The 20,196-nt window shown below is 41.1% G+C and overlaps 1 protein-coding gene across 1 annotated transcript; it reads right to left on the bottom strand.

The window, feature by feature from the left end:
- Positions 1 to 2,929: 2,929 nt before the first annotated feature.
- On the bottom strand, positions 2,930 to 18,688 carry hoxc4a (homeobox C4a). Its single transcript, XM_069140460.1, is given in 7 exon segments — positions 2,930 to 4,043; positions 5,063 to 5,235; positions 5,605 to 5,677; positions 5,680 to 5,922; positions 7,942 to 7,958; positions 14,632 to 14,986; positions 15,494 to 18,688. Coding segments are annotated over 7 exon segments (1,821 nt in total). The 5' UTR covers positions 15,930 to 18,688; the 3' UTR covers positions 2,930 to 3,519.
- Positions 18,689 to 20,196: the final 1,508 nt, after the last annotated feature.

The raw sequence follows: 20,196 nt of genomic DNA, 5'->3' as shown, positions 1-20,196 counted from the left end.
GGACTGGCGACCTGTCCTTACCATAGACTGTGATAGGCTCCATCCTCCCCGTGACCCTGGTTAGGATAAAGCGGGTATGGATAATAGATGGTAGTATACTGTGCTGTCTCATTATAAAACCAAAGAGAAGCCGTGTTAGGATGCATGCGTGAAGGTTGTTTAAAAGATACTCACACTTGTGTTGTTGTTGGGAGTCCCCCAGGTTCATGTTGTGATCAGTAGGGCCATAAACCGGGTTTATGTTCTGGTTTCATACTCGGCTTTAAACTTTGTCTACAGAAACCTTTCCATCAGATTATGTGTTATAATTTTAGAGAGGGATTTGAAAGTTATTTCTTTAATGAAAAATGTCTCTTGTCACTCCACGACACCACTGCAGATGTTTTCTTAATCACTTTATAATGAGGAGGATACCCTCTTCATGTGCTCTGACAAGGCCTTGTTTACCAAGACTTAAGAAATGAATAAATTGTAAATAAGAAGGTTGTAAACTGAGGCTGCAGGATTGAAAGATTTTTGTGCTTTTGGTGGACATCTATTTCAGTTTATAGAAGTTGTAAAGTGGGTTAGTCGTTGGCATTGATTAGGGATGTGAATGAGTGCATGTATGGATTGTGGTTTAGGATAAAAAAAACAAAAACCATTAATGAAGACTGAACGGAGAGAAAAAGCTCCTAAATGGAGTATTAGATGTTTTTTTGGAAACTCTCGTGGTTCAGAAGGCTCTGATTTAAGCCATCAGCCAATCAGAAAACTGTTTATGAGCATGTACACCAGTAAGTCCAGGGGCAGACACCTGGACATAGGTTACTATTAACTTCATTTATTTGCTCTGATAGTGATCCCCATATAATGATAATATAAGACTCGCGTGGCCACCAGCAGCGTACTGTGGCAGTAAAACGCACAACCTCCTGGCTTTTTGTTTGTTGAGTGTAGGAGCCAACGCTTTGTAAGATACTTAAAGCAGCACATCTTTGTTAAAGCACCGGGCAGTTTTGTTTTCACGGCAGCTTAAGAAAAGTCTCCATGCACGGAGCATTTTTTAAGTCTAACCCCAAATTCAGTTTGAGAACAGCTGCAAATGGGACAGTTGAACATCCGTCACTGTAAAGGACATCGTGAAAAAAATTGTGGAATTAATGATGGACCGTAACCAAAGCTGGTTTCATGGCTTGAATCATTTATCACTTCAAAGATCTACTCAATGCGAAGCTCAGAATTTGGAAAAACATGTAAGGTTTTTAGGCTTTGCAGATCTCCCCCCTCCCTAAAAACAGATGTCATCACACAGGGCAAAGGAGTCAAGTGAGTAAAAAGGAAATAATGACTTTAGCTGCTAACTAGGAGCAACCCAGTGGGAGAACAACCGACTAACTTAATGTTGGAATGGAAGCCTCCCTTTGCAGTGGGGCCCTTGGGGGGAGGCTTTTCTTGACCCCTGGGGATCCCCCTTGACCCCATCCACAGAATTACTGCACTGGAGTATGTGGATCCTCCTGGCTTTTAGCGTCTGGAAAGAGAATGTGTTGAGGAACCAGAGGTAAAGGTCCTATTGAGCCTCGGCACCATTAAAATCATAAATCACCGGGCATACGCAAGAATCTCAGGAATCCAACACTGTCTGCTTAGTCTTCCTCACAATCCCTCCTCTTTCTGTCTCTTTGTAAGCGAACATATTTTCAAGGAGAACTTTTTTCTTTCTTTGTCTCTCGCTTGCCCTTTGTTACTTTTCTCCTAAATTACCCAGCTGTCACCACCTCTTTTATACAGTTTGTGGTGTAGCCCTTACTTTATTTGATTCAAAATGTTCACAGAGTTATAGCTGCTGTATAGCTCCCCTGACGCCTGCTGAGACCTGCTGCAAATGGTGTCAAATATTTACATATATTACCAAAGGACAGCTGATCCAGAGGCTGATTAAGTAATGAATTAGGAGCAGGAAGTCAATCTATCCAGGACCACTAGGGGATCAACTTCCTTGTTACCGCCCCCATTTCATAGCTGTCAGTGGTCCTCTGTGACAGCTCATTTACAGTAAGGCCACTGATATAAAGCTGTCAGCGAGCCCAAAATTTGTGTGCAGTTTTGTTTAGTATATTGATACATGGGCTTGATAACATATCAAGTGTGAGAGAAGGTCCGCTCTCCTTCATCATGTCAAGTCGCTGTCTGTCTTTGACATGTAAAACTGTTGAGACCCAGGAGAACATGACCCACTTCTGTCAAATAAATGCATAATGTCCGCTTTTTGCTTTGCGAGAGTGAAAATTTTGAAATAGAAAATAGCAAAAGAAAAAATACATGTTTCCATGACACAGTTTACATTTGAGAATCCACACTTTACAAAGGCACAGTGGATGCCAGTAAATAAAAACAAAGTCTTGTCATTGTCCTTTAAGATAATATGTTGTCATTCGTGATTGAACGCCATTGGTCTCTTGTGGCCTTTTGGCATGTTGGAAGGGCTTCTACGCTACGCAGCTAACATGCCCCCTGAGAGGGAGGCCAGCCCCTACTTGCAGCACTACAATTTGGCTATTGAAGAGGCAAAGGCTGGGAAGGAGGAGGTAGGAGATCTTGTCATGGTGCCCAGTGGGTTCAGAGCTTGTGGTTGGAGTGCTGCAAAGACTGCCTTGTCTCAATGATTAATGGTGTGGAACTCGGAGGCAGAAGCGAGGGAGAGGCTTATGTGACAAGATTGTGCAACTTGAATGCACAATACTGTGGAGTTTTCAATGAATCCAAAGCACGCCTTAATTTGATTACAGAATCTTTCTCATTTTTCCCATTTGGGATCTACTCCAGGAATCCTTAATCATAAAAAAAACTGCTGGAAGAGATGTAATTGTAATCAGCAATGAATAGGAAAAATGTTGCACACAAGCTTTTCCCAAATGCATTTATTAAGCATGTACAGTACATTACATCTCAATTAATCAAGAAGGGTATCAAAGACTTGCCGTATCCTTTTAATGCCTTGAACAAAAATATAACATCATTCAATATGAACATTATTCTGCCCATTTCATGTTCAAACAATTTACACAAACAACCTGCTATTTACAGTACATAATGAAAAAGAGGCCTAATGTGACACTTAGAAAATATGACAACCACTTAGCTATAATCTGACAACAGAAGCAAGTATAAAACTCACACAGTCTTGACTCCTACATGCATTAAACATGCAACAATACAAAATGTTAGACCCACAAAATTACAGCAAAAAAAACACATAATTCATTTTTTTTTTTTTTAATATCTTGTGCATGCTGTGTACGGACAATATGAGCAACGAGTTTGCAGCCTGAGAAACACAAATGATATCGCTGTAGCTCTTCTTTAATTAAAATGAGTTCATATAGTTTAATTAAAATCTTTCACGAGTGGTGAAACGGTGTGTTCAGGGGATTTCGACCCTGCTGATCAGACATCCTCCAGTCTTTCATAAGTAAGTGAAAGAAGATGTATGATTAAGGTTTTGATGAGCACAGAAGGGATGGCTGTTATGGGGCCCTAGGGCCAGTTTGAAATGCCAGTGTGGTGATGGCTATCTCCGCCCTTACAGGAGGGCGGTGGGCCATTTTCAACAGATGGAAGTAAGCAGTTCAAATGGGGCAGGTCTGCAGGGTGAATACACTGACCGCTGCTGCTGTCACTGAAGGAGCCAAAGAGAGAGGAATCATAATCCATGGAGTGAAGGACGGAGGAGGAAGTTCTGACAACACATGCGTCTGAAAACCTCTGGTGGTCCGCACAGGAGCTCGAGCTAGAGGCCAGGCTGCACTGGGACAAGTCGGTCACCTTTCCATATTTGTGCTCCTTCTTGTACCGCATCCTGCGGTTCTGGAACCAGATCTTAACCTGCCGGTCAGTGAGCTGCAGCCCAGCGGCCATCTCCAGCCTCCGAAGACGACCCAGGTAAGGGCTGAAGTGGAACTCCTTCTCCAGCTCCAGCAGCTGGTTGTTGGTGAAGGCTGTTCTTTCCCTCCTCAAGCTGTGTCTTCCTGTGCCGGATGGACCACGTGCCTCGCCGCTGACTGATGATGGAGGAAGCGCATGAAGGAGAAGAGGGCGTTAAAAAGAAGTGCCACACATCCAACAAATCTATCCCGAAATGTTGGAAGCCTTCGAGTGGCGGTGAAGGCCTGTGTTAATCCTCAGCCAATCAACCCCGGGAGCAAGTAGAGCCCTCAGCTCTTCCTGTGCATTCACTCATGCTTGAGACACCATACAAGACTGGCTGTCTACTGTGTCATGTGTTCAGGGAAAGTTACCTCCCGAAGAAGCAGTCTGGGGGAAACATCTGACGCCACTACGGCTGCCTGACAGGCCACATTAATCAGAGCAACACACGGAAGCAGACCTGTCAAATCCCCATCTCAGTCACTTAAAAGGTACCTTGGGACCGCCACTGAAAATAACCACCATTAGGGAATTAATTTGACATGTATATGAGCAATACCAGGGCCCTGTTGTTAACAATATAACACGCAGGGGTTAATGGGCACTTAATAAGACCTTACAGTGACCTCAGAGAGAAAACTGTACTCTTTAACAGTACTCCACCACAAAGGGAGGCGGTTTCCCTGCTACATGCTAGCTTGTTTGTAGAATGAAGACAGCGGTGTTTCCCTTTTTAGGTGCAAAATAATGGCATTATTAGAAAATATCCAAAATTGTTTTATTTTGTAAAATGCACACAGATTAAGCTACACTTCACTTTTTGTTCATAGATTGACAGAATTCAGAAGTGTTTGTGCTGCAGCTTTTCTGTTTCGAACATTACTTCTCCACTTCTCCACTACAGGACAGGGAGAGCAGTGTTTGTATGCTGTGAACATGATACTGACATTTGCCTAACTGTGCTGCAACAGTATATGGAATAGTAACTTTTGCAAGCTGTTTGGCAGTGGCATCAGTATTGAGTTACACACACTCCATACACAAATGAGGACCATGTCATGAATTTATATTTGCAGAGCACCTAATGAAGTTTGTGTCGCAAATATTTAGCTGCAGCTTTTAAAAGATACTGATAATAAACAAAACCAGTTACCAGATTGTTCAGAGCCAGTTGTCCGTGGACTCATCCAGGGAAAAATTACTCCTGAGCGGCAGATGGTGAGAAGGCTGCAGCTCCGGCTCTGGAGGTCCAGCTCGCCCTTGGCATGGCAGTGACCCACCGACTCCAGTGGGCACTCAGACCGCTCATCTGGGTTCAACCTGGAACTGACAGCAGCAGAGGAGGTCATGTTTTGCTGATTAAGTTCCGCTTCTTGGCCCCCTCTTCCTCTTCCTCTTCCTCCTCCTCCTCCTCCTCCTCCTTCTTCTTCTTCATTGTAACCCGTGCTTAGTTTTGGCACTTGTCCAGAGCTCATTGCAAAACTGTTGCCATGCAGCTGCAGTAGGAGGGCAGACTGTTGGGGGTCCATGGACCCAGCTCATCAAACTGTCTCAAATAAAAACAGGATTCCCTCAGCAGTAGTAAAGAGAAGACTTCTATCTGTCTAATATCCGATCACAATTAACCTGAATGCATAAAGGCGTGCAGGATAGAGCACTTGGAGTAACCATGTGGAACATTTGAATAATATTTACCAGAAGGGTGCCGTAGTCACGTGTGGCCGTCCTCCAATGACCGAGCTCTGGATTTGAAAAGTAATCCGCTGGCAACTTGGGGCGCTCGAAGAAGCTTCTGCCATATTTTTTCAGACATTTCTCTGAGCAGCCTGCCTCTCTTTACCCTACAGGGATGAGAAAAAAAAACAACAAAAAAAAAACACATAACGGAATATGAATAGACGGCAACAACTGTGTTATCAGTGTGAGAGAGACAGAGGGAGATGTGTTTGTACGGAGAGGGGGAAACATGGCAGAGAGGGGGGAGACAAAGATTGCACGTGTGGTGAGGAACGTCTGATTAGAAACTGAGCGTAGGATTGTGGTAAAATTGTAAATACTTTGACAGGACGCGTTTATGTGAAGGAGCCGCCGTTTGCAGCTGCACAGCCTGAACTTTTTGGTGGTAGGTTTTTATCAAATACAACGCGAGGAATTCGCGCTCCAGTAGGCTTTGTGTCTGTGAGATGGAATAATGCGGTTAATAACTGGTTATCTTGACCACAACTCATTATTTTTCTGTCAAATTTGAGATATAAATAAAATTTAAATAAATTGCATTTTGTGGTAGGCTATTTTTTTTTTTTCCCCAGGAAAACTATAAATAACATAGTGTATTTATCTCCGCGTTTTATGCTACGAGAGGCTTTAAAGTTTTGTTTTTTCTTCTGTAAAACGAAATCATTATTTTTGATAGCTCTGTTTGCAACTATTTTAACTGCTCATTAAAAATCGTCGGATTTGCCTTTAAATAACAACATATGCTTCTAACTGTCGGAGTGGAAGTGTAGCTTTGGCTTAATAGGATTCACTGGGAGTGGTCAAACAAAGGCTTGACAGTCATTGCCACACAAAGACAAAGGAGGCAATCATTTAAGATTTTTTTTTTCTATAGGAGGATTCAAAGCATTTGAATTAATCAGGCATCACTGTACAGTATCAAGTGCTGCCGTTGGTGGCTCTGAGGCAACACTCAAACACAGGATTTTTTTTTTTTTTTTTTTTTTTTTTTTTTGATGCGAAATCCCGCTTCCTGCACGACTGCGTGGACAAAAGATGTTCAGTGTCGAGCTCATATGTGCGTGTTTTTGTAGCTACACTGCCGAGCATTTACAAGGCACCAGGAACCTGGAAACAAAGCTATGAAGGCGCAATACTGTTAAATAAAATATGAATCTGCAACTTCATTTAAAAACCCCATAATAAATTTTTGTTTTTGCGGGAAATTATTTTGGCTAAAAGCTACATCAATTGTGGCCTAACTAAGTTACACCGAGACAAAAAAAAACCTCATAAAATGTGTTTGTTTAATTTTAACAATCCACAAATGTATGCAAAATGGATAAATAACCACTGAATCAATCACGAAATTTTAAATAGTGCACCTTAAACCATGTCCCAAAACGAGAGGAGTTCTGCATATTCAGGGCCAGTATCAATCTTAGCTGAAGCAGGCGTTAGATATAAGATCCTTCTGCTGTTTCACTACAACAAAGCTGTCGAGAAAACCCTCTTTAGATGTCTCGGAGGTGATGGATTATACACTCAGGGTTGCATAGCTTGGGAGGAGAGGAGCCTTCCTCTTTTTTTCAGTTTCACCCCTGCTGCCATCATCACCGAGGTTTTACCTGAACCTCCAGAGTGGAGTCACGTCCTTAGATTTATTTTTAATAAATAGATTTATTATTTTGGCATCAACAAGGACATAATGCAACTACTTCAACCCCATACTCAATATCTTATTGGTTTCAACATTAAATTACATTAATTTGGCTATTATTATTATTGATTCACAATTTTTAACTGTGTAAAATGTTAAAAGTTTAGTTTGAAGAATGGATTTTTTTTTTTATTTTGGACAAGTGATGAAGACTTTGGACAGGATTAGTCTTTTTAACTGGTTTCAGTTAATGTTGAGCAGAGCAAAAATATGGCATTTGTTTGTAACATGACCTTATTTTTTTTATTACTGTTATTATTATATTATTATTATTGTTATTATTATTATCATCATCATCATCATCATCATCATCAGGTGAGTCAGGCAGTGTACATGAAGACTGGGTGAAATGGGGGGAAAGTAATTAAATTCGTTTTGTTTTCCTTACCTCACACCCTTGAACACACTCTCTGAATTGGAGATAGAATCTATGATATAGTAGCTCAGCCAGACCATAATTTAGCTCCTCCGCGCCTCCACCACAATTCTCCGTGAACTCTGTTTGAACCGCCTCAGTGGCAATAAATCATTTTTCTCTCTCACACAAAAGCGCGCCGGTCGCTCTGGGTGTCAACCCTTTTACAATTCCTCCTTACCTTCTGCGCTCTCTCGCCTGCTGACACAAACAACCAAGGAAATTGTCGATAAACTTTTTATTTTTCATTCCAATAACGCACTGAGAAAACGCTCCTGCAAAGGATACCGGGAAGTATCTGCAGCTGCGCACGAGCGGCGGAAATCGGGCGGATGCAACAGATTTATGTTTTTATTTTCTTTTTACATATATTCTACATTTATGTAATATATATATCCCTCAGCCACACCTAAAAACATAACTGTTTCTCGGCGCTCAAGGAAGGCACGCATCAGTTAATGTATTTCCAGGGGACAGAGCTCGGCAGATAAGAGGAGACTGAGAGAGGGCTGGGGAGAAGACGTTAATGGGCAGAGGATGCTGTCGGTTAAAACGGTGCATACAAATGGCGCTGTCTTGGCAGAGCAAGGAGAAGATTTATGGGCCCGGTGCCCTATATTGCTGTAAACAATGCAGAGTGAAATGAAAGGACTAGAGTTTGCAGACTGCACTTCATAAGTGAGGAAAAGACACACATTGTCAATTTCCCAAACAAGTCCCGACTTTTGTATAAGTCTGTGCATTAACATAGAGTATTAATTTGGGCCTGTATACAGCAGCCCACTGTAAATCCTGGCCTGGAGAAAGGAAGCAAGCATAAATCCTGCAGTCCTGAGCCAAAGGAGTTCCTTTTGAAGATGTAAAATTAGGAAATGACGTCTTGCTCAGAAGAAATGTTTTTCAAAATACAGTCATAAATTCAAAGTATGCTATAGCTTATAAAACTGGAGATATTTTTTTTTGTTAAATGTTACTCTTGAGATCTGGTTTACACTTAAGTACTGACTGATTATCTCAACAATTAAAGCCCATACGTTTGCTTCTCATGTAATATTTAGCTGTATATATATATATATATATATATATATATATATATATATATATATATTTATGTTTTATATGTCTATTTATGTCTGTTACTGAGTATGTGTAATGAGAGCAAGTTATAGCAGTAGTGACATTCCTTCTATGTGTAAACATACCTGGTCAATAGTGATTCTGATATAGCCTATTATAGGCCTGTTTTAAAGCACTGAAAATATGAATACATTTTTTTTAATATATATTATCGCATGCAAAATCCTGTATTTTTTGTATTTTTAAATTTTAGGAGGGGGTGACATTTTGATTGTAACATTCTGTTGCATATTATATTTCTAACGACATGTGTAAATATAACTGCAGCAGTAGTCCTGTTAGTGCTCAAAGTACAACATCACTGCAGCAGAAATGCAACTGGTGGCCTCACAAATGCACCGGAGAATCATTTTCGGAGAACAAATCAAATAAAAAGCGCATTTCACTTAACCTATAGGCTTCATAATTGCGGATCTATAGTCTCAGGATCGCATATTCAGATCACTTTTGCTGATGAAAAGTGAATCACATAATCATAACTCAATCTAGCGACTGCCTGGGCCCCTGGTGACACCTTGAACGGAGGAAAATGACTGTAATTTCTAAGGTCCTCAACGATGCAGCAAATAGGCTAATTAAATATTTCTCAGCGAGGCGTTATGATGACATAAAGTATACTCGTAGGTTTATACCATGCCATCATTTCCTTTGTGATGTGAAGTCTGCAGAATGTTGATCCAAGCTGCTCTGTCGTCCCCTGCTCCAAATGTTTGCCAGCGCTGACAGTAAATCATTTTAACATTTCTGATGGATTTTTAAAATTCAGTTTTATGTAAATTAATATAGCTCCACCTCTGCCGCGCACGCGCGCACACACACACACACACACACACACACACCAGAGCCTGGTGCATTTGCTCCCCTGAGTGAACGGATGGGAGAGAGAGATTTACGGATTTATGACACACCCACTGCTGGTCAATGTGAGACAGCCTCTCTGTCCCTGAAAAATAGCAGCGTGACCCCTGTTTCAACTCTCCGCCTTTATGCAGCTGCCATGGCTGCCGTTTAAACACACTACACCATAACAATACTCTGGCCAACCAAAGAGGTTGAAGAAGACACTCACCTGAGACGACTGCAAAAACATTTGTATTAAAACCCGGTGTAGGCAATAAAAGCAGGTAATAAACTACATGCGTCGGACCAGCTGATCATTTTGGTTTCGTATTTGTTCTTGTTCAAACATTTCGATGGCTGTTTGTGTAAAGTTTTTATATCTTCCAAGCGAGAGTCCTCGCCTGAGGTGCTCATAAATCACGGGGAGCCTGCAGCGGTGCAATGTGAGCTGAAAATCATGTGTGATTCAACAGTCTCAAGTCGGAGAAGAAACCAGTTAGAGCTGAGTAAGTGCTGAGGAATTTAAACACTGAACTTCAAACACATAAAACACACGATATTCCTGCAAGGTGGTGAGGTTAAGAATAAGTACAACTCCTCTCACAGTTACTCCACAGTCAGCTTAAGCCAAAAGGCTCCCTAAATGTAAATAGTTGAATTGAAATGAAAATCGACATGCTTTATTCTAAACTTTAAGAATATTATTATTATTATTATTATTATTATTATTATTATTATTATTATTATTAATAAGAAGAAGACAAAAGATGAACCCTTTACGCATAGATCTTATTTTTAATTAATGATCTTCTGACAGGTAAAACCACATAACTGAAGTTTATAGACTTAACAAATTATATGTTTACTTAGATTATGTCAGAACAGAAAAATAAACGTGAAGTTTACAATGTATGATTTCAATCCTTAAATTTAATGATGATAGATATCTGTATAAATATTTTTTTTTAAACAACTTTGCCTTGTGCAGAGAATTAGAGAAAAGCTTTACAACAAAAGCCTGGGACTGATTTATGACCGACAAACGACGCAAGCTTTTGTTTAAATAGAAATACTATAAATCTCACTTTGTTTATTCCCAGAATATGATAAATCCCACAAAGCCTCATACAGGTGTATTATTGAAATATTTGGCAAAGCTCATTCAAATTAAGCCTTATGTACACAAACCTTCAGTTACAAGAGCACAAACAAAAGGCACGTCTCCCTCATTGTTAAAAGTGTAATCTGAGCTTCACCTGTAGCCACAGGAGAAGGAAAAGGATGAATTATCACATTCGAGTGACAGATAGTGAGATTAGTTTGGCTTTCAGTGTCAACTGTTTATCCTGGAAGACATGCCGTCAAATACTTTCTCCATCAACGCTGAACATTTTGTCTTGACCACAAAGATCAGACGTGTTGCTCAATAGATACATTTCGAGAGGATCATAATACTTTAAAGGAAACAAAAACACAGAGGAAGACTTTCAAAATAAACAATAAACAATCGCCAATATTTACTGTATTAGGATAATGCTCAATGCTAAAAAAAAAAAAAAACATCCCTTATATTTTTTCCTAATTTGTCAGCATACGCCAAGTAGGTTTCATTTTCTCCCATGTGAGAAAAAAATGTGCATGTGGATAAAACTAAAAGTTTTTGGGAAGTGGGGAGTCTACGTGGAAAGTTTGCAAGGATTTTTGTGAGTGGAAACTTGAAGGTCCTTGTCCATAAACTAATCACAATGACCAACTGTCCCAGTACTGTCAGAAACACCTATAATTGGCAGCTTTCTTTTGAGTGGAAGTGCTGACCTGAGACCAGTTATTCTCTTAAGTCACGCACAAGTCATGTGACCGCACCAAAGTGCAGCTATTTTTACTGCCCTTTTTTGGGGGAGACTTTAGGGAATACACTAATCACTGGATAAAAACGGACGCTTTTTTTTATATTGAGCCTATTTTTAATGGCACTGAAATTGTAAGCAAGCATTTGATATGAGTGTATAAAACAAAAATAATGGTAGCATAATAGTATAACCTTATTTTTTTTCTCCACACAGGCTCGAAAAAAAGATTGCAAAAAAAAAAAAGATTATTGCAACAATGAATACTAGTTATTACTTCTGTAACTCCGGTAAAAGTCACCACAAAACATTCAGACAGAACCGTAAGATGCTCCAATTAGAGAAGGCGCATGTTTGAAAGTCCTGAAGGTCTGCTGGCTGCAGAGAAGAGGACTGTCCGAAAGTTCAACACTGTCCGGTGTCACCCCGCTTAACAAAGGGAGCAGCACATTCAGTGATGCCCCGCCGCAGGCCTCTCTATAGGCACCACGTAGAAAAATCCACAAAGAAAGCCGAGGCCAAGGGGGACCATCGAGGGCGCACACAGAAGGTACACGTATAGAGAGTGAGTCAGGTCACAGGGTTGGAGAGGTCGGCCATCCAGACTGAAATGAGCCTAATGGGACAGAAAACGTGTCCTCGAGGTGAACTCGGCCTTCTCCCATTTCACCCCCAAACTTCAATAAAGTACCTTTTCAGCCTCGCGACATGGAGGCGACAGGGCCTAGAAAGGGGCTGGAGGGATGCTGCGACTGCGGCGAGCACATTAATTTCTCTAATCTGTCCAGCAACATAAAGGCTTGTGGATTCATTTTTCAGCGCCGTCTCTTCACTATTCTAAGTGTCTTTCCAAAGCCCCGTTCAGAAAGCAGATTGTACCCTCTTTGGTCCAGTTAAAACGGTCCATTTTCAAGTCCAGTTTAACTCTCACGTTTGTGAATAGTAGTAAAGGATACAGGCCGCTACGTAATATTTGATAGGATCAAAACTGGCTGTTGTCAGGGCTGTTGTCCAGAACATAACACAAAGCTCTCCAGTGAAAGATTGATGATGGAGAATACCTCTTCCTTTTGTGTTCTCCTTGCCTCCCACTAAGCAAGGCATTTTATAAGACCTATTCATGTCACAATTTTAATAATCTATCAAATTCTTGCGCCTCTTTGGCTTCAAGTCACGTTGAAACTGAAATCCTTCAGCGCAGATCTACCCAAAATAGGAAAAAAAAAAAAAACGAAAAAAACGGCGTCTTAACAAAAGTCTGAAGACATTTCAGGGTGCAGATTGAACGATATTATTTTCTCAGACTGTTGTATCAGTCCAGCAGGTCTACATGTCGTAAACAGTCCTGCACTGTGTTGGTTCTCATGCCAGATGAAAGACGCTCGATGACGTTGCACAGAGACGCACCAAGCACCATTTCTCCCTTTTTTTTTTTCTTTTTTTTTTTGGAGGGGGGCGGGGAGGGGATTGTAGGTTTTTGAATTCTCGGGAGCTGCATACTGTGGAGGTCTAAACTGCCCACTGGGGAAACAGCAGGCAAATGTGGCAAAGTGTTTACACAAGCAAAAATCAAACAGTGAACACACAAGAAAACATCAGCATTCCACCTCATAGCGAGGGCACTGCTCCACAGCCTGATAACAAAGGTCAGCCAGTGATTATTTCACCACCATCTTCACTGGGACATTTAACGAAGACCACACGACGCGTCATGTTAAATCTACCTGCAGTTCACGACTTTATTTTATTTTTGATTTATTTTTACATTGTAAATCTCAGTCGCAGGGCGCAGAGGCTTATAGAAAAATCAGAGCAACGATTTATGTTACAAAATAAATAATACTTTCACAACAACTTATAATGGCTAACACATTGCAAAATGTTCTCTAAATTAATCGCATGCATGTTTGTGTTCAAGTCAGGACGAAGGAAGAAGCAAAGAGCTTCATTTGTACCACTGGCAGAGACAGTGCAGTGCGAACTGGAGGGCCTCAGTGGCTCGTCTGTTAATTGAATGCCCTTCAGACTGATTAGGTTGCACGTAAAGCACAGCGCAAACTATTTCATTTTCATAGTTTAGAAATAACTTCAATAAATGATGAGTGAGGCTTTAACATACAGACACACACACACACACACGCACACACGCGCGCGCGCGCGCACACACACACACACACATACACACACACACACACACACACACATACACACACACACACACACTATGTCTGTACACATTGCTGATTTACAGACACAAAAAGGAGCAGCAGGGTTGATGAACACAGTCCGAAAACACAGTGATTCTTGTTTCCCGCATGAAATGTTGACTCCTCACACATCTGTATACTTCTTAGATACTCCAATCTACAAGAGTGGACCCCCATGTCACCTAAAATGAACTTCGACCAAACGTATGTAAAACTAGTAGACACTCACTGCTTTATTGACCAATATGATTAGCACAAATACACTAAACTCCGTTTATTGCATTTCACAATAATCTGCTTTTTAACGGTCTAAACACAACATCAACACCACAAAACTAAATTGTAAATCAAAATCCTGTTTCTGAAATACACGAGGTAATTCACACATTGTTTTTTTATCCTAAACATACAAGTTCAAGATCAATGGTGTGTTCCAGCTTTTTTATACCAAAAATAACTATCATTATAGTGATTTTCTTCCAGTGTTGTTTGAAATAAATAGATTGTGCATTTCACCTTGGGCAGCTGGGCAAAAGAATGGCCCACAATAACATTTTGATAAAATGTATATTTTTTCTACTTTTTCTTCCTTCATTCAAAACATTTTTTTTTTTTTTAATAAAAAACATCATTTTAATTGAACTTCAAATAAATTAAACCCTGTGTCACGTAAAAATAATTCATCGGTATTCGCAGTAATCCATGCTATATAACATGCATTTTATATAACTTTGGACTTAAAGGAAACCGCACAAGATAGCTACGAAAACAAAATATATAATTGTTCTATAAATAACCAGTTCTTTTTCTACCCCCAATCTTGGTTCGTGGTTTTATAACCTGGTAATATCCTCGCCATGCTGTGCTCCGGTGAGTTCGTCGGGGGCCCCAGTGTTAGTGGCCGAGGCAGCGGCAACAGCGCCGGCTGCTGAGCTTGTGTTGGACCCGGAGGACGAGGAGGAGGATCTCACTTTGGTGTTCGGGAGCCTGTGATCCTTTTTCCATTTCATCCTGCGGTTTTGAAACCAGATTTTAATCTGTCGCTCGGAGAGAACCAGGGTGTGTGCGATCTCGATGCGCCTCCGCCGAGTTAAATATCGGTTATAGTGGAATTCCTTCTCCAATTCTAAGACTTGCTGCCGGGTGTATGCTGTCCTAGACCGCTTGGGCTCCGTCCCATTGTAACCAGAGTTCACTGGAAAAAGGAGAAGTGGAGAGAAAGGGAGACAGAGAAGGGAGGAAAGGAGGGGTAAACAAGAATGGCCTCAACTGAGATATGGCTGGAAAGATTTATTGGATATGAATGTTTAGCTGTTTGAGAAATTTAAATGGGAAGTTAAGAACTTCTCAGCGTAATGAGAGGACACTCACATCCAACTATGAGCTAAATTATTAATGCAAGATTACAAAGCTCAGTTTTTTTTCTTATTCATTTCTCCCCCTCTCTCTATCGCGCAATACATAACAGCAGAAGCCACATGGTGATACGGCTGCCCTGAGTATACCTCGGCTATAAAATTTATGGTGGGTGTAATTACCAATGCCGAGTCGTAAATCCGCCTCAATTGTGCCATTTCAAAGGCTTCCCTGCTATCGGAGCAGGGGCTGGCAACGAGATGGGAGTCAGAGGGACTGATAAAGGGAGGGAAAGGGAGAGAGGAGCATGAGGAGAGCAGGGAACATAAACACACAAGTTGCCTACCAGTGCTGACGTGAATTTTCTTCATCCATGGGTACACCACAGGCTGTTTGGAGGAGGCTGTGCTGTTTGGATGCTCCGGGGTAGCTTGGTTGCAGGCGGAGGTAGCGGCCGGTGGGGTGGCGGGGGACATGGACAACTGTGGGGTTTCACATGAAGCAGGTTGCCCTTTCCCTGTCAGTAGGTGCGCCGAATGGGGTATTCCATGTCCCCTTGGCGTGTCAGGTTCAGGGATGCTTGCACAGTTATACTGGCGCTCTTGGTAGCTCGCCCGCGGAGGATATAACTCCTGATGGTGATGCTGGTAGCCAGACTCCCTTGCGCGGCTGTAATATTCTGGACTATGCTCAGGGATGTAGTTATTTTGCGAATATTCCTCGCATGGAGGAAATTTCGGATCAATGTAGTTAGACTCCATCAAATACGAGCTCATGATCATTAATTTCTGGAGTGGAAAATAATTTTTCTAGCTTTGTCGTTTTTCTGCTCCATAAAGCCCTCCTACTTGCGAGCAGCCCTGTAAAGTTACTTTTACCACGTGACCCAATGGCCCAATAGCAGAGTAAGAGGTAGTTCCCGGATAAGGAACCAGAGGTATTTAGCATACCTACAGTCGCCATTGTGGGCACAAATCTCTCTCTCTCTCTCTCTCTCTTTCTCTCTCTCTCTTTCTCTCCCTCCCTCTCTCTCCCCCCCCTCTCTCTGGTTCTGTTACCAAGGCAATTGATCTTGGGGACAAAACTAGTAGCTAGTTGCTGACCAAGGAAAAAATCAAACAGGCAAAATGCACTGGTCTCATTTATTCAAAGGGACAATAGGTGGTTTGCCAAGGATAAGGCACAACAATAGCAAACCAATCATTTTGTTAGTTTGCCCGCCTTATATAAAGGTTATCTGCTAATTAATGAAGACAGTCTTTACCAACAGCTCTTCAGCTGTGAAACAGATTACAGTCCGTGGATCCACTTAAGAATTAGAGCTGTGTCGCTTTTGTAAAGTGTTATTCCTAAAACCATCTCAGCACTAATATTTAATAGGTTTTCAGTCTAAATGTCAGAGAGCACTGTGGAGGTGAGATGCTCTGGAGGTGTGGTTGAATTTTGAAAATGGGTCTGATCATTTATAATGTTGGAGAACAGTGGACAGGAACGCAAAAGCCTTCATTCAACGATGAGATATTTACTTATTTTAAAATCGTATCCTTTTTCTTTCAGATTTTTTATTTAAAAAAAAATCGGCCTTCAACTTTTAATTGAAAACTAATAACATAGAAGAAATGGGACTGATTAAGAAAACGATTCTTTATCTGAAACCGCTTAGAATATCACAGCGGCAAAAATCAATTCTTACACAATTGCAAGGTGCTATAGAGTAAATGGAATAAGATGTAAAGAATAAATGGACCAGAATAGGAAAAGTAGACAAGCCAAAATGCTTCTGAAAGATACAAGTAATCTACAAAAACATTCTCCAAATTATTTCCACATTTGTTATTAGCCTCTTGATGCCACCAACAAAATGTCCCAGAGACAACAAGAAGTCTCAACACAAACGCAGACTGAACAACAGTGAAACTTCTACTATCAAACTAACATGAGGTCACAGGACACGACCACTGTGGCGTCACAAACCTGACAACCTGGCAGGGTTGCATCATTATGAGGTCACAAAACCAGTCAGCAGTTAAACGACATCATTGTGATGTCACAGACCAGAGAGTATCAGGACATTATGAACTGCTGACTTAACTGCATGGACTGTTGTGTCACAGTGAAGTTAAACTAAATTGGGTTGTTGCAGACAAGATCATTGCATTTAAAAGCAGCTGCACACCCTCACATCTGAGTGACTCATTGAACATCCCTCCTTCATGCAGGATAGCCCTCAGAGACGCTTGTAAACAGAAATCAAACCATTGATCCCATTCTTTAAGACTGGACATTTAGTGACAGGGATACTGCTCTTGGCTGCAGTGTTTCCCTCTCCTTATGATATGGTTTACAACACAGAAAAGCCTTTATCTCTTACTGGCTGCACATGTTGAAAGCTTTGTTATGGGCTAAATAGAAGCACAGGAGCAATAACTAAATGAACTGCATCTGTGTGAGGACAAACACTCACAGGAACCTAAAACAGCACCTGGCAGCTACAAGGTACATTTTATGAAGGGAAATAGTGAGGAAATCCTTGAATAAATGCAACATTGATGATTACTACAGGAATACATGCAGCTAATTTGTTTACAAATATGTCCACACTATCCTTTATATCCATGCTTTACACTATAATCTCACTTATCTCAATGATATAAATAGGCCTATTAAAAATCAAAAATTAAAGAACAATATTTTCAGTCCAGCTTCAATTTGGAAATGCAGCCACCAAATGTTACATGTTAATCCTGCCTGAAGCACTGACCATGAGCCACATTACTGGTGGTCTGCTCTCATATTGTAAACTGATACTGCCTGGTTGTATAAACCTGTCATGTGCTGAAGGCTACCCATTCTTATCTCAGAGTCAGCTGTAGGCAAAGAGAGACAAGTTAACCCCCTGATACCTTAACAGCCTCCCAACAACATTTAGTTTTTTCTTTCATTGTTATGTCTTGACACAATAATAATCATAATAATAATAATAATGCATAGGGTGCTTCCTGATGAGACTGCACTGACAGAGGCAGCACACACGTCAATATTTTGGTCAGCAGCACCATGTTGCAAGTTCAGGGATCTATTTTCACAGCAATAATTACATAATAAGGTTAAAAACGACGTGAAATTGCATATCATATTTCTGGCTGTACTGTTTGTAAAGAATGCGCAAGACATTTCTATTACCCCTAGCGAGGATGTCAGAGGCGTTTTATAGAGCAATAAAAGCCGTAAATCAGTCACTTTTAAACGACCCCTGGTTCCTAGCGTGTTTTACAGGGTCTGACACAGTAGTAGCCGCACAGTGCACACATGGGTTTACTCTCTGTGGCCTACCTACACAATCCATGGCTGTCTGGACTATGAATACAACTTGTGACAGTGTTATTGCATCGCTAGTGCCTGGGTGTAGGCTGTATGTATCATCACTGATGCTTGTATATGCGAAAGCAGGGAGGAGGGGAAAAAAATTAATAAATAAAAAAAAAAGGCAGGGAGACGTGAAGAGGAGCAGATGCAGAGTAATCCATTGGCTGGCGTGGTATTTCAGTTGCCCATGTATTCCTGTAGAGACGTATTTGCGATTGTTTGTACTTCACACAAATTCGGTTCTACAGGGTACATATAGACAACTAATGTATTTTAGGGTTAGACACTGCATAGGCGATCTGTCAGGCAAATATCTTTGCAAGCGGGGCGTCACGTCTGAAATCAGACTGGCGTGAATTTCATAATAGCGTCATTACAAATATAAAGGCTGAAATAGAGTAGAAATGCCACACAAAGAGTGCGCCAAAGCGCCAAAGACGCTTTTTTTTTTAAATTATTTTATCGGGACTACTAAAGCCACACACACACACACACACAAACCAATTCCCTACTGTTTATACATTTACAAAAGACATAAAATAACATCTTTTTTCCTACAAAATATCCGTGCGCACACATATACGCCTGCACACACGAACACGTCGCGCAGAGACAGAGAGGCTCTCTTTTCTCCACATTCAACCTCTGCCTTTGAGGTACCTCTTATATGAATATTCAGTCACAAACACGGCGGATACAAAGGGACGGCGTGACAGCACAGATGAAAAATAAGTTTCTATTGTTCCCAACCATTTCTTCTGCTTGCTATTACCATACTGACCGCTCGGTAACCTTTCTTCCTGCCACTCTGGAAGCTAATGAGAAAAGCCTCGGATGAAAAATGCAATATCAGACATGTGACCTGTTTCGGGGGTTATTAAAAACAGCAAACATGCTCAGATTGTGAATCAATGGAATTGATTACAGTGGAGATGCACTGGGGACTTCAAACACCGTCAAAAGAAAAAAAAAAAACATCTCAATCTTTCTCCGCGTGCTCTGTGCATCAATTTCATAGATTTTATTTTATTGAACAACAAGCATCCTTAGCTAACTGTGAACTGTGGAGGAGATGGTAACAAAAAACAAACAAACAAACAAACAAAAAACTCATGTTATTTGGCTTTGTCATACGCTCATCTAAATACATGCTGTTTGTTGTGCACCCAAGCAGTGCGAAAGAGCTGCACGCACACCACATACTCCCTCTCGCCCCATGCGCTCTGGCGGGCGCATTTTAATATTAGTTAGACAGCCTGACCCGCGTTTCACCCCTCGCGTTTGACTGGTTCCAATAGTTCACTGCCAAGGATTATTGATGGAGAGACAGCAATGAATTCTTTCTCCCCGCAAATGGCTTTCAGATCGTGCACCTAGTTCAATAACTAGTTATAATGTAGAAGTACAAAAAATGAGGCCCTCAGGCGGACTAATTTGATGTTTCATTTGTTCATTTGAGAAATTGTTGAGCTTCCTTCTCTCAACCCCCCTCCCCCCCCCCCGCCCCCCCGCAAAATAACAGCTGTACAAGCGTGTTCACACATGTACATATGTAAACAAAATAAATCTACGCAAAACTATGTGGAGGTCGTTCTGTCCACACATGGTTGTTTTTAATTTGGTGGCCGGGTACCTGACCTGGATGCAGACGGTGCTGCAATATTCCACTCCCCGATGGAAATG

This window comes from Embiotoca jacksoni, unplaced genomic scaffold (genome assembly GCF_022577435.1).
Source record: "Embiotoca jacksoni isolate LCO1_2020_lvr unplaced genomic scaffold, fEmbJac1.0.p SCAF_9, whole genome shotgun sequence".
NCBI classification, from domain to species: Eukaryota; Metazoa; Chordata; class Actinopteri; family Embiotocidae; genus Embiotoca; species Embiotoca jacksoni.
Note: the sequence above shows the minus strand (reverse complement) of the source record. Positions and strands in the feature narration are given on the sequence as shown.